The following is a 12,915-nucleotide window of genomic DNA, read 5'->3' as shown; positions in this document are numbered from 1 at the left end:
AAAAATATTACTTTTAATGAACAATTACCACAATTCATCAATGTGTGTGTTTATTGGGTTATCAGTATTATTGTTTAAAAAATATATATATAATTGAGATTAACAAATAAGGTTTTATTTTCTTGGATTTTCGTACAGCAATATAAAAAATGTTAACTTTGCAAGACTCTAATGGATAATAATAATTTAACTTACAATTTCAACAAGATAGCAATCATCAATGGTATTCCAGATGATCCTTAAAATGATAAGTTACTTTGGGTAACGGAAGTACAAATATAAATATGGTTGCCACTACGAAAAATAAAGATTTTTAACATAGAATAACTAAATTTGCTAGATTTTTGTACAAACCAAATAATAATCAGTATCCTGGTTATTCGAGGATACTGTCTTTTAACGTATTGATTCAAGTTTGAGTATCAGTTAGATTGACGTATGTCGTTATTAAGATGTAAAAGTAAAAGGTAAAGTAAAAGTAAAGGTAAAAGTAAAAACACGTATATTGGTTGACGAACGAATTGAAATCGGTTTTGGTTTATTAAAAACTTTGAGATTCATCTTTGTTCTCCATTACACAAATTATGTATCTGTTGAGTTTTTTTTGTTATAGTAATGAACTCCTGCTTCGGTCGCTCAATATTTATTTAATGAAAGCTGTATTCTACTTTCATTTAAGCTAAAAGGATTTCATATAAGGACTAAAATAGCATTATACTCTAGTTAGAAATTCGTATACTATAGTTACAGTGCTGGGTCTAGCTTATTACTCTCTAATTATTTCCTGGTAAAATAGTATATTTTACAACAAGAGTAGAAAGTGAGTCATTACATATTTGATACCATATGTTTAAATTGCGAGATTTATCGATAACTTGAAATGATCGAAAATATCTATAGACCCACATTAACTCGTGTTTTGAAAGTTACTCTTCGCTTTACTAAAAAGACTAATTCTATTCTGAATGATAACAGACATCGAATGTTCCTTTATTTAAGTAAGGATCATTACAAACTCATAGCGTTTTTTAGATCATATCTTCGATTTAAAGTAAATATTTACTTTAATTGTACAGTTTTGGTTGTTAAAAAATTTAAACAGTTGACAAAACAATAACAAATCTTTGTTTGTTTACCTCGGTAAATGCCGAAAAAGATAGTAAACATTAATTTGGCATAGTAAACATCATTTTTCTTTAATAAATAATGTAAAGATGAATCTTCGTATGTGGTAAACATGTGACGAAAACAGGTCATTTCACTGTAGAGTAGCGAAAATATACATTACGTTACATAACTCTATAAAAAATAAGGCTTTAATAGAAATCTATACAGTATACAGTGTGATTGAAAAGTCCCGGAACGGTTTAATATTTTTTTTACTAATACAGATAAAGTAATGAGACTTGGTATATCAATAATAGCCATAAATGTCTACATTTTAAGCTATTAAAACTTTTTTATCCCTTACGGAGGACGGCCCACGAGGAGTCAGACAAAAGGCTTTCAACAAAGCAAACATTATACGCTTTCTCTTCAGGGGGCACAGCCCTAGGAATCGGAAGAAAATTGTTAACGTAAGAATAGGTCGATATGCAGATCAAATTAAAGGTCTCCACTTTTAGATTACGATGCCGTAAATTCGAGCTCAAAAGAATGCCTGAGTAAAAAATGGCAGTCGTTCAAAGATTCAAAATGGCGGATTCAAGAAATCTTTGAACATCTGCCATTTTGCGCAGGATCAACTTTTTGAAGTGCAGTTTGCGGCATTGTATTCTACTAAAAAGATCTTTAATTTGATATCAAACTCGACCTATGCTGCTATTTAAGAATTTTGTATGACTCCTCGTGGGCCGTCCCCCGTAAGGGATAAAAAAGTTTTAATAGCTTAAAAAAGTAGACATTTATGGCTATTATCGATATACCAAGTCTCATTACTTTATCTGTATTAGTAAAAAAATATTAAACCGTTCCGGGACTTTTCAATCACACTGTATATAATTCCGTAAGTCAAATTTTTGTAAAGAAATTGTGAGTGACTGGATGGCCGTAGAAGGATGGGAGGGGTCTTATTTTTAAGGTCTTGGCGTGAATTTTGAGGGAAAACTATTCATTTTTCTTATTTTTTTAACCATAAATTCGCAACAGAATAAAACTTTTCCCATTAAAACAACATGGGGTTTAATTTGTTTACATCTTTTGAAATTAAAACAGCTGTGCCACAGATTTGTATTAGTTGTATTTCTGAAAATCTGTGTACTCATAGCCTTTGATTAGATACCAGCTGTACTTTTTATGAATTTCAGTTTGTTTACTACAGCAATGTATAATTTTTAGTTATGGTGATCTATAGTTATCTTACCGTATTTCTTCTTTTCTACCTAAATATAGTAATGAACAACGGAGGAAGGCCGCGTCTCCGAGGTGTTGGCTTTCGAAATCAGCATGACAGACGACAGCGTAGGCGAGAAATTTATAATGAGGAAAGGAATGAACAACCACATCATGACGTCGAAGATACTCCTATTTTTAGATTACCACTTATAAACGAGATACCAACACACAATCTGGGCCTGATGAATGATCAATGTATGCATTGTGGTGCGTTGCACTTTGTTGAAGAGTCTACAAATGGTCACTACAACTCTTGCTGCCATAACGGTCTCATACATCTACCACATCCTGAAAATAACAATGAACTACAACAGTTGTTTAGGAATGGACATTTTATTAAAAACATAAGACAGTATAATAGTGCTATGGCATTTGCCGTAGAAAGAACCGAAAATAGTGCCCTCAAGTTGGAAATAGTAACTCAATTGTCTGACATATTATCAAATAACCCATATTCCCAGACTTATAGACAAGCTAATGAAATGATGACTAATGAAAGCATTAAAAACATTGAACTTCGATTCGTAGACAACATTTCGATGGATATTAGACGATTCAACAGACCTTCCGCAGATGAAATTGCTGGAGTGTTTAATTCAGAAGAAGGTGAACCTCCACACAATCGTCATGTAGTAATTTACAACCACCAAAGTGGGCCTAAGCTTTTATCAATATTGAGCCCACACTGTGATCCAATGCTATATCCTTTGTTATTTCCGAGCGGCGAACCTGGGTGGGACGCAGAAATGATTCACAATGGACAACGACGTCAAAGACTGCGTGAGAAGCTTACCATACTACAGTTCGCCAGCTATAGACTTGCTGTTCGGCCCGGCTTCTCAAATATCCATGCTGCTAAAAAAACTATTTCAACAATATATTGTAGATCTATACACCAGAGTTGAAAGTAACAGACTAAATTATATTAGACATCACCAATCGCAGCTTAGAGTTGAACACTACCACGGATTGCAAGATTTTGTTTTGAACAGAGCACAACTAGAAAGCGTCACTGCGGGTAAGATTGTTGTGTTGCCATCAACATTTGAAGGTAGTCCGCGTAACATGACTCAACGTTATCAAGATTCAATGGCTATCGTTCAAAAATACGGAAAGCCTGATTTATTTATAACAATGACATGCAACCCTAAATGGACTGGCATACTATCTTCACTGAAAGACAATGAAGCACCAGCCGATCGACCAGATATCGTTTCCAGAGTATTTAAATGTAAATTGAGTTGAAAAAGGACCTCCTAAAAAATAATGTATTTGGAAAGGTTATTGCTTTTGTGTACGTCATAGAATTTCAGAAACGAGGCTTGTCCCACTGCCACATACTTTTAATCCTTGACGAAGAATCGAAATTTCGTGAACCAGCCCAAATAGACCGATGTGTTTATGCAGAGTTGCCTAATCCCAATGAGTTCCCAAGTCTCCATGACAAAGTTGTGCGGAACATGATTCATGGGCCATGCGGAGCGCGAAATCAGAATTCACCTTGCATGAAAGACATCTCCTAATAATGTAATAATGTGTCCATTGAATGAACAGTGTCAAACCCTCAACAATGAAATTCTACAAACAATGGAGGGGGAAGCGAATGATTACTTTAGTGTGGACGAAATAATCAGTGACGACCCAACCGAACGTTTGAATATTCCTATTGAATATTTACACTCAATAACTCCCTCAGGAATGCCACCTCACGAATTGACATTAAAAGTAGGTGCCATAGTAATGTTATACAGGAATATAAACCTAGGGTCAGGTTTGGTTAATGGCGTGCGGTTAATCGTATTAAGCATGTTTGAGAAATGCATAAAATTAGAAATTATTACGGGATCTGGAAAGGGAAATATAATATTTTTGCCTAGAATAAAGCTTATTTCAACAGATCCTAACATGCCTTTCCACATGTCAAGACTGCAATTTCCCTTACGACTTGCCTTTGCTATAACTATCAATAAGGCACAAGGCCAAACCTTTCAGAAAGCTAGAGTTTACTTAGATAAACCAGTTTTTACACACGGATATTTTGCATTTAGCAGAGTCAAGTCATCAGATGGAATCAGAGTATATATGGCAAATACAAGAGAACAGAACAATACAGAAAACAATTCATATACAAAAAACATAGTTTATCCAGAGGTTCTGACTAATTATCAAATGCAATAAGTAAGTAGTGATTTCTATTCATGTAAATAAAACTTGAATTAAACCAAATTTTAATTGTTTTTTATGCTTATTATTTTCAAAATATAAAAGTTTACTGTTTTAGAGGCTATTGTCCCTACAAACCACCATTTAAATGTAAATGTATCTACTGTATATAATATATTGTATACATTTTGTGTTGTAAACTATATTATAATGCTAGGAAATCAGTGCTTATTTATAAATGACCAATGAAGGTTGATAAAAAAATTATGTATTTTGGTTTTTTAGGGGCTTTTGCCCATACAAGCCCTCATTGACGTCATTTTGACGTCACGGCTAGGGGGGCACAATTCCACCCCGTACACTTTGATTTAACGGAATCTTTTGGAATTTTTCAAAGTGAATTGTTTCAATTTTTTAAAGAAAAAGAAGCAGATCCTAACTTTTCTCACTTGAAAGAATGTTTCTTAATATTTGAATCAATTTCCATCAGGAAACAACTGACCTGGGATCCTAAAAACAAAACCTATTTAGGATACGTAAATCTATGAGGTATTTCTGCTTCAGAATCAAATACCCAAGCAAAAGAAGCACTTGTCTTCCAGATTGTGTCTTACACAAGACCGTTCAAATGCCCAGTAGCATACTTTTTTACCAGTGGTATATCAGCAGAGATAATTTCTGAAATGGTGAAAGTGTGTTTAACAAAACTGCATGAAATCGGCAAATACACGTGCTCTAAATTGTCTTGGCTGCTGTTTAGACTCAGCCGAAGTTACATCTTCCTTCAAACATCCATCAGACCAATCATTGAATGTTTATTGCATGCTTGACGCTCGTCACATGCTTAAACTCGCAAGAAACACACTGGCAGAGAGCAAAGTAATTGCTAGTTCTGATGGTGAAATCTCTTGGTCATACATTGTTAAACTCCAAGAGCTACAAGAAATGGAAGGCCTTAAGTTTTGCAATGAAATATCAAAACGTCATATACACTTCTACAAAAAAAATGAAATTCTCTGGCAGCACAAATCCTCAGTTTAAGTGTTGCCAATGCCATTGAGTTTTTAGATAAATCAGGACATCCAGATTTTCTAAATTCATTTGCTACAGTTTTGTTTATCAAAAAGATGTACAAACTATTTGAAATACTAAATTCTAGAAATGCTCTGGGCAAAGGCTACAAGCAGCCACTAACAATTTAGAATTTAGAATACTGCAACACCTTTTTTGAAGAAATGTTTTTTTTTTTAATTTGAAATCACTTTGTATGAACGACATCCCAATCCTCTCACACCAAAGAAGAATATTTGCATTAGGGTTCATGTCATGTATGCAGAGTGAGTTGTTATTAAGAGAAGGAAACCCTTTGAAGTTCTTTCTGACATACAAGTTTAGCCAAGATCACTTGGAATTCTTCTTTGCATGTATCAAGAGCTAGAGGGGGTTGGAAGAACAATCCTAACACCCATCAATTTCAGAGCTCCTTAAAGTCCCTGAAATATCTGCCACAGAAAGTAGCAACTTTAATCTTGATGGCACAAACTTAATCTCAACAAAAAAATTCTTTACGCCGAAACGTGACATGAAACCACGTCATTAATAGACTCTGAATAGAAGATGGGCCTGAATTAGAAAGTATGTTTTCCTGCTTAGAATCAAAGCCATTGACTGACTATCGAAGAAATGTTCTATATTATATTTCAGGATTCATCGTTAGGAAAATAATGAAAAATTTAACATGCATAGAGTGTTTATTATATGTTACTAACTGGTTCCAGTTTTGATTTTACTGGCCATGACCATCCATATTCTAAAATAGATAAATCCAATCATAGAGCTTTTGTAATTAAAATTACTTCAGGGGGTCTGATCTTTCCATCAGAAGAAGTTTTCAAAATTGTGAATCTTCAGAGAAGGCCTTCAGAGGTGCTAGAAGTTGTGGAAGATCCAATCAGTTTCTGATTAATAAAGTCATCAAGAATTTTACCACAAGATTTGGAATTTATCACTCCATAGATAGTGCCATTGAGTTAGATGACTTGCACAAAACTGTTAGTGAAGAAAATTGTAAACCTTTTTTTTTTTTATTTGAAGTCAAGAGCTTATGTTAAGAAAGTAACTAATGAAGCTCAAGGTGATAGGCAGGGATTGAGACAAAAATTTACCAAACTTGTAACTTTTCAAAATTTTTAAAGTGTGAAAGGTAAACAACAGTCTATAATGTAAATAGATATTTTGATTAAGAAACAAGGGAGATCTGGAGACTCAAAAAAAGTAGCGTAGTAGCGTAAAAAGCAAGGTTGAATGAACCATTTATTTGTAAAGAAAAAAAAAGAAAAGGAACTCAGACTTTGACTCTCATATATTTAAATATTATATTTAAATATATTTACTCCTTGCAATGCTCTTTAATGAATTCTTTACAAATGTTGGTTGCCCCTAGGTTGGAAGAACTCTAGAAAATAAAAATACCAGACAGAGCTTTTTGGCAGTGGAAGCTTGATGTTATTGAAAAATATGAGTGGACCCTGCAAAATATAAATATTCCCCAAAGGTCCTTAGGGGACGCCCCTGGTACTGTTTGTAGTTCTTCCAATAAAGTAATACCTTTAATGAGATCAATTTACCAGTCTTAATTCTACACTGAATTTACTTGCTCACTACTACACTAGTGACTAGTGTTGCACTTAAAAGGTGAATCTTTTGTAGTGGCTTATGATTTACTGAATTTCCTTTTGTTTATCAATTAAATACTATTTCATATACTAGAATACCAAGGTTATTGAGAAAAAAAGTGAGTAACAATTGGAGTTTATTGCACAGAATTTAATAATACACTTCTTTCAGATTACAGCCGTTGTTGTGTTCTTTCAAGTAAAAATGACCTAGAGATACACAATCAGTTGGAAATTTATTGAAACTGTTGAATGGATTTATCAAAGGGGAGGTATGGTGCGGTTTCACACCGATCTCGAAAGTATCAATGGAAGAGTGGTATTTAATCTAATGGTTGAGGTGACCTGTACCAAGCAAATCCTTTCGTTGGCCAACGATTAAAAACGAAGGTCGTCTCGCAGTCCAACTGATTGAACAATATTGTATTCAATCGTAGTAATGTTTATCAGAATGTTGCTTTATTATTTTATAGCTAATTTGGTACTTTGGTGGTTCATCTATGTTCAAACTGGCACAACCTCCAACAACACTTCCGTATCAATCGAACCAGCTACCTGCTCCCTTCTCTGATAATAATTTATTTCCCCCAAAAGATACTGACTGTGACACTCTTTAAAATAATTGTACCATTTGCTCAACAATGAAAATTAACAATGACTCTGTGTAAGATTCCAACACTATAAAAATCTTATTAAATAACTAATAGTTTATTTTAAACCCCTCTTGACGGTGTTATATTTATGAATATTAACTTTACCCTTATATACGTTTTGATTTATACTACCAAATGAAAAACGAAAAATACAAGTAAAATAGGGAAAATTAGGTGAACCAGCCAAGGAAATATCTTATGTGGAAAATTGCTATTATGTGAACGTGTGATTGATGAAAATGGGCTACAAATCTGATTATTAGTTTATATTATTAGTTTACTAGCAGTTACCCACCGCGCGTTGCTGCGCTAACAACTATTATTTTAAACGGTAAATAATAAAAAAAACGAAAAATAATAAAAATTTATACTATAAACAAAAATATAATATTTATTTTACTTAATTACCAGTGGATAAACAATGTTTTTTGTTTTTCATTAGGTGTATAAATATATAAGTTTTTAGGCGTACCTACCGCTACGTGAGCACGCAACATACACCTGTCCGTGTGAAAAGTGTTCATTTTCTAAATCTAAACCAGCTATAGTCAGGAAGGGCCCTTATCGATCCAAATTATGACTAATACGGAATGTTGTGATTATTCGAATCTACAAAACAACAACAAAGTAAACATCTGCTTTTAAATTATATTTATCTGTAAACATTGTAGTTCCAAAACTCTGACAAAGAACTCCATAAAACCTTCTGGGGCAGAGCCCTTTTGACGGATCTGCACCAAACTTCACACAAACCTGGTAATTCCTGTTAAAGGGAACATTCATTATTATCGAATTGAAATAAAACATTAAAAATTATGAAATAATTATTGAAATGGGGCAGCAAGTTTGGTTAGTTATGTTAGGTTAGCTCCCATATTTTATTTTAGCCTGAACAAGATAAGTTGTCAATTTGTAACTTAAATGCGTTTGAATATATTAAAACAGAAAGAATATGGATGGTAAAGGAAAAAATCCATACATTGAAAAAATCTATATGTTATTAAATGTTTATCGAAATTTACATCTTAACCTAGTTTAAGCAACATACGATGTATCAAGTCTTTAGTTATGGGTACGTGAAATAGTTCAATGTTCAACAATGAACACTCAGATAATGAACATATCGCGTGTGGAGCTGTATTGGCTGATGATGTATTGTTCAACACAAAGAGAGCATCAGACACCCTGACTACTTGCTTCATCTGGTAAACAATGGTAGAGTAGTAATTACCCCTGTGATAGAAAACCAACAGCTTAAACTGTTCTAATTGTTTTATGTAGTTTTATTCAAATGGATTGATAAAATAAGTTAATTCATGGGATTGTTTCTGAAGTCGTCAAGATATAGTTTGTTTCATTAAAATCTCAAGGAAGTTTACAATGAAATGAGAATAAATTACTGATAGCATTTGCAAGAAAATATGCTTAACATTCTCTGACAACGAACCAACGAATAAAGACAGCCTTTTCAGAGATTTGTCACGTTATAGAAGGAGAAATTCATCAGTTAAATCAAATATTTGACTTTAAGAGTAATTTTGCAATTAATACTCAGTAGGCCGTTGCTCTTTCCTTGTCGCCTTTAAATATTGAAATTTCGAGTCTACTATCTTAATTTCGTTTGAATCTGAGAGGCACAGGCATTGAATACATTTTTAACTTAGGAAGTGAAATTTTGTTCACAATAATACAATAATAAGGATTTCATGAATACAATGATACAAAGATATTTCTTAGTTTAAACCTGAATTAATTCAGTCCGTCGTCCATTGACCCTTTGGTAGATATTAGAGCGATTTCGAAGCCGGGCAAGAGGGCAAGTTTTTAGAACAGTATTCACAATTTTAGGGATTCCATTGATGTATTTACTGATGTATTTACTAGTGCAGTTTCTTCCCCGGACTTATAGTGTTCATCCGAATTATTTTTTTAGCAGTTTGGTGACGTCTTTTCTTTGGCGTGTGATCATATGATTCGGATACCTCTGATAGTTTGTCATTGTGATCTACAAGTCTTTAAGAAGAGAATCCTTTGAGAAGAATTTGAGCAGTTTGCATAGTTATATTTTATTATTTTTCTGCTACAGTTTATTTATTTGAAAAATACGCATCTAGGTCCTACATTGCAACGGGATTCAAATAAAATTTGGAAAATTACAATATAGTATTTAATAAAAAAAATTCAAACCTTACTAAAAACGTTTAAGTTTAATAATATTAGACAATGGATTTATTTAGCGGGTTACAAGGATAAATGATAATAAACATAACTGGAAATATAACAGATTTATTTATTTCATTATGAAATTTTATCTTCTTGGTTAGCATTAGCGCAATTACATATTGTTTGCTTTACAAACAACATTAACGCACATTAATTAACATTAAAATAATAGCCAACAACAACAATTATCATAAACATAATACACCGTTGATAATGTAAAAGTTCTGAATTATGTTTCCTGTTATTATGAAAAATTATTCATAGAACTTAATAATACAGGAAAATACTAAACTTAAGAACTAAACAAGGCAAATAAATTGCTTTGAATTAAGTTCCCAACTTTCGGCGACTTAAAGAAGTTGTAACGAACTTCGCCCAAAAATCTTTTTGCTACATAAATTACCCTTATAACACAGGAAAAGACTAATAATAACAAAATAAGGCAATTCATTTCTTAGAATTGAATTTCTAACTTTTGGCCGCTTCAAGAAGTTGTTAACTTTAAACAAACTTTGTACAAAAAGTGTCTTACTACATAAATTACCCTATTAAAACAGGAAAAGACTAATAATAACAAAATGAGGCAAATTCATTTCTTAGAATTGAATTTCTAACTTTTGGCCGCTTCAAGAAGTTGTTAACTTTAAACAAACTTTGTACAAAAAGTGTCTTGCCACATAAATGTAATTTTAAATATATGTTTCATAGGCTATAGAATAACGGTATTTTAAGGGACAGCATGTTTAACTAATAGATGCGTGATAAGAAAACGACAAACTCATTTTACTAAATGTATGTTAAGTGTGCTGATAATGTTCTCACTTAATAACAAATATCCGTGTAGATAATCCATATATTTTACTGCAATTGAAATATGTGAAACTGCTGAAAATGGAGTGCAAATATCCTTTGAGAATATTTTAATACGGATACGTGTGTGCTAACTATTTACTCGCTTCAGTATTGCACAAACTTAGTCATTCAGTCCATGGACCAATAATGTGACTTAACTGTCAACACAAGTTTCGAAGTGGATTAGGGAGTTTTGTCACCTCTGTTTAAAACTGTAATCTATGTTGACGTTGGAATTTTGATGCAGGGATTGATTGAGAAGGCTTGACATATTTTGAGTTTATGAATAGTTTTCAAGCCTAAAAGCTCAAAATCTGTTAACACGATTAATACTATACGTTAAATTGTAATGCATACCTATCATCAATATACTGCTGTGTTTTGAAAAAAATATATAAAACAACTTTCAGCCAAAGATGGCTTTAATCACAATATCATAATATTTCAAAGCTAAAAACCTTTGGGAATACTCATAATATATTAAACAAATACATAACCATCTACAAACACCCTGGGAAATTGAATTGGACGAGACGATAGTAATTTACAAATTACCGTTTACAATTTTCTTGAACACATATGTAATTACTTGAAAGGAATATATTTGTTTCTCACCTAGTTCTTAGTTATAAGGAGTAGAATTCAATGCAAAAACACCATTTTTCATTACTTAATGTATGTTAAGTAGTTGATATGTTGTCAGTAAAGAACACTTAATAAACAATATCCGAAGAATGCAATGCAAAAATAACTTTTTTCATTACATTAATGGCAGTTTAAACTGTTCACCTCAAGACGGGATCAGATTCCAGATCCTGTATTGTCGTGAAAACTATATTACTCATCATGGTAGAAACTGTCAAAAATCATTCTTTAAATGACAAAAACTCACAAAAAAAACATTTTTGACGTGTTTCACTGTTAATTCCTATTTTTCCCTTTCGTCCTTTCTATCTGAGAGACTCTGCGGTTTTGAGGTTAGAGTCACAGTTTTTGCACTTTAAAACAAAAAAATATGAAAACAATTGCAATGTAAAACTTACGGATCATAAATCTTATTTTGTTTTTGCTAAATATTATAACCGGTATTTTTTATAAAATAAGGTTTGGTTGACTTATAGTAAGACATGATACACCCCAATTTAATTTCTTTGCGAACTATCTCTTTAGTGATGATGAATTTATATAAAGTTTGGCTAACATGATAATACAATAACACAATAATAAATACAAAAGAGCCACTAATATCTTAAAAGATAACAATGCATAATTTTACGTATAGATACGTTTATGTAACATCCCTGTTGAACTTAATCAGCCACTAGAATGTCTAGGAATAAGCCAACAATACAATGCCACTTCTCGCGCCATACTGCCATTGGTAATCAGATCATCTGACATCTATAGACGGATTAATAAGATCGTGTGGCATCAGTAAACGGATTAATCAGATCTTCTAGCATCTATAAACGGATTAATAAGATCATGTGCATCTATTAAAGGATTAATCAGATCATCTGACATCTATAAACGGAGTTATCAGATCATCTGGTATCTATAAACTGACCTTGTCAAATGTTACATTTGGAATTTCAAAGATAAAATTGTATAATATTTATGAAAGCGCTAGAATTATGAATGGCAAATACAGTGTGATGGAGTGTAATGAATGCAGTGATAAAATGCAGTCATGGAGATGGGATTAAACTGTAACCACCCACCTTACTGTGGGCTTTGTTCACTAAAGATAACTTTTAATTAGGAAACTTAATCCTCAAGATGACACGATCCAGTTAATGAATATTACACCCCTCGTCTAATTTGGGATTAAAGTTTTTTTCTGTCATAAGTACCTGAAAAATTAATTTAACCACATTATTTAAATCAGTCTAAAAATGATTGTCTAAAAATTATCGAAGTTGTAAATGGAGGATTATAACGTTAAAAACGTAGTA

At 32.5% G+C, this 12,915-nt stretch overlaps 1 protein-coding gene across 1 annotated transcript in view; it reads left to right on the top strand.

Annotated features, from left to right (window-relative positions):
* LOC128984763 (elongator complex protein 4-like) overlaps positions 1-3,027 on the top strand; it is an 8,131-nt gene extending 5,104 nt beyond the window's left edge. Inside the window, exon 7 of the mRNA XM_054404125.1 lies at positions 2,923-3,027. Within this exon, the coding sequence (XP_054260100.1) occupies positions 2,923-3,027 (105 nt within the window). The remainder of the gene's footprint in view (positions 1-2,922) is intronic.
* The last annotated feature ends 9,888 nt before the right edge of the window (positions 3,028-12,915 follow it).

The sequence above is a fragment of the Macrosteles quadrilineatus genome, unplaced genomic scaffold (assembly GCF_028750875.1).
Source record: "Macrosteles quadrilineatus isolate MER2022 unplaced genomic scaffold, UCM_ALF_1.0 Scaffold_2__2_contigs__length_208266976, whole genome shotgun sequence".
Taxonomy (NCBI): Eukaryota; Metazoa; Arthropoda; class Insecta; order Hemiptera; family Cicadellidae; genus Macrosteles; species Macrosteles quadrilineatus.
This window is presented reverse-complemented; position numbering and strand designations above follow the sequence as displayed.